Genomic DNA, 2,948 nt, shown 5'->3' on the forward strand with positions numbered 1-2,948 from the left:
TACTTTTTCCTATTCCTCTTTTTTGTTTTCTGTAGAGCCACAGTAATAGATAAATAGAATATTAACCGTCTTTCTGTATGGATGGATCAATGGGCTGTCACTGGCCCTCTGTCCTTAACTGTCATTACCTGATTTCCTTCTGTTTTATGCAGAATTTTTCCCAGAGAAGTTCCCAAGATGAAAAAGTGTGTCAATACCTCTGTCCCATGAAATGAACAGTAATATAAACAAGAAAATATGAGGCCATGGAGATTTGTACTGTTTGTGGTTCTGAAACTAAGAAATAAGCATATTAAGGAAAGAAAATAAGAAAAATGAAAAAAAAAAATGAAACTCAAGATAGGAATTCCCCAAGGAGAATTCTCTTGTATTACAGGCATAGAAAGGCATCTTGTTTACTCTTACAATAACCCTCTCAAACCCAGGGGACACTCAGGATTTGTATGTCTAGAGATCTGTGGATCATAAAAGACAGGCAGAATTTCAGAAAGAAGAGATTTTGGAAGATGAAGAGCTTGTGCTGCAATCCCAATGTGATATGTCACTTCAAATATTTTTCTACTATTTACTTTTCAGGAGTATAAAGGTTGGAAAAGCTTTCCTACCTGGGAATTTGAACACTCAATCAGGTATGAGAATGAAACAAGAGACAGGCAGGGGAGTTACCCATACTGTCTGTCTTCTTGCTAGAATTAAAGTTAAATGCCCAGGATTTAGAGCTGGTTTCCTATCTTATCATGGACTCCTCGCTGTGCTTGTGGATTAGGAAGGCTCTTTACCACCTACATTTTTATTGCTGTATCTCTAGATATTCTCTAGAGTAAATATGCATCTGTAACTATTCAGGATGCAGTGAAGTAAATCATCTAGTACAGAAAGTCTGATTGCTAGGAAAAGGGTTTTATTCCCCAGGTGAATTTTTTAAATGATTTTGTTTTATGGGTCAGAGAACCAAAAATGAGGTCTGGTATATGATTTGTATCTTAAACAAGAGTGATAAATTGTTAACGATATACAAAATAGACACGGCTGTCAAAGAAAGCTACTCTGAATTTCTAGAAGCCATCCTTTCACAGACATGTAATAAATGAAGACAATCTCTCAAATTTTTCTCAAGCTAGAAAGCCCAGAATCCCAAGGGATCCCCTGAAATGTTCCCTAGTTAATTCACTTTTTTATTCTAGTCACAATAAACATTTTCTTCTCCTTTCAAGGATTTTCCAAACTTTGAATAATTTCCTTTTTATAACAAATTCTACAGTGTCTGCATCTCTATTCAGGTTTGTTATAGCTCTTATTAGTCTCTTATTTTCTATTTCCTTAAGCAAAAACCCTTCAGGTAGTCTCTTACTAGGTCAGGAGATAGCAGTGTGGTGGAGTACTTTAAAATGTACCCTGGGTTAGAGCTGAATTAGGACGATAAAAAGCAAGTCATATCAGAATGTGGTTCACAGACAGAGAAGATGGTAGGCTGGAAACATGTACTGAATCCCTGGGAGAAAGAAAAATATTCATGATAAATCTATTTTAAAAAGGGACTGCATAATAGTCCATCACCAACATGTAACCTTAATAATTTATAAGCTAATGATCCAAATATTGTAAAATGGTTAGTGCTGAGACTATTTAAAACAACAATGCTCTCCCTCAAAATACTGTTGTGTAGGTGGGAGCATCTCAGCTGGAGGACTCTGGTTCCCATTGGAGAGAGCATTCCATATATTATTTTGTCTTTTAAGTGATGCTGAATCAAACAACAGTCACTGAATTTCTCCTCCTGGGAGTCACAGACATCCAAGTATTGCAGCCTTTTCTCTTTGCAGTTTTCCTTGCCATTTACTCTGTTAACGTGGCTGGGAATGGAGCCATCCTGATGATGGTTATTTCTGATCCAAGACTCCATTCTCCTATGTATTTCTTCCTGGGAAACCTGTCATGTCTGGATATCTGCTACTCCACGGTGACACTGCCAAAGATGCTGGAGAACTTCCTCTCTACACACAAAGCCATTTCTTTCTTGGGATGCATAAGCCAGCTTCATTTCTTCCACTTCCTGGGCAGCACGGAGGCCATGTTGTTGGCCGTGATGGCTTTTGACCGCTTTGTGGCCATCTGCAAACCACTTCGTTACACTCTAATCATGAATCACCAGGTCTGTACCCAGATGGCCCTCACTGTCTGGATCATTGGCTTTTCCCACGCCCTGATGCACTCCATAATGACCTCTCGCTTGAACTTCTGTGCTTCCAACCAGATCCATCACTTCTTCTGTGACGTTAAGCCATTGCTGGAGTTGGCCTGTGGGAACACTGAGCTCAACCAGTGGCTGCTCAATACTGTCACAGGGACCTTGGGCATGGCCCCATTCTTTCTAATACTTCTGTCCTATTTCTACATTATTGTCTATCTTTTCTTCAAGACCCATTCTTGCAGCATGCTTCATAAAGCTCTGTCCACGTGTGCCTCCCACTTCACGGTGGTTGTTCTTTTCTATGTTCCTGTTGTCTTCACTTATATTTGTCCCGCCTCCAGTAGCTCCATGGACCAGGACCGGATGATTGCCATTATGTACAGTGTGGTCACTCCTGTACTAAATCCACTGATCTATACTTTGAGAAACAAGGAAGTAAAGGGAGCCTTGAGGAGGGTGATCAGAAGGAGTCTCTGACCTGAAGAAATCCAGAGAACTCTTCTGAGGCATAAATAAATAGGCTATAAGAAAGTTGAGAGGTGAAATTATATTGTTTCTCAAGTTGTTTACTATTTGTAAAACAAAGAAAACTGTATAAAGGAAAACCAAATGGGAAAGTCCAGTCTTGTTGTGTTAAACAATGCAGTCCTACATAATGTAAGGGAAAGTTGAACAAATGGGACACTATCCATGGAATCTTAATGTTGAATTTTTTGGGGACGTATCTATCAGCTGACAAAACCAATTTGCTATGTAT

At 39.2% G+C, this 2,948-nt stretch overlaps 1 protein-coding gene across 1 annotated transcript; it reads left to right on the forward strand.

Annotated features, from left to right (window-relative positions):
- The first annotated feature begins 1,725 nt into the window (after positions 1–1,725).
- On the forward strand, positions 1,726–2,720 carry LOC105101158 (olfactory receptor 12D1-like). The gene has a single exon (XM_010994261.3). It carries the CDS (start codon positions 1,742–1,744, stop codon positions 2,666–2,668), a length of 927 nt encoding a protein of 308 aa, XP_010992563.3. The 5' UTR covers positions 1,726–1,741; the 3' UTR covers positions 2,669–2,720.
- Positions 2,721–2,948: the final 228 nt, after the last annotated feature.

The sequence above is a fragment of the Camelus dromedarius genome, chromosome 19, assembly GCF_036321535.1.
Source record: "Camelus dromedarius isolate mCamDro1 chromosome 19, mCamDro1.pat, whole genome shotgun sequence".
Classification (NCBI taxonomy): domain Eukaryota; kingdom Metazoa; phylum Chordata; class Mammalia; order Artiodactyla; family Camelidae; genus Camelus; species Camelus dromedarius.

Excerpts from the sequence above, each read along its gene's own strand:
- LOC105101158 (XM_010994261.3), top strand. The coding sequence starts at position 1,742 with ATGCTGAATCAAACAACAGTCACTGAATTTCTCCTCCTGGGAGTCACA.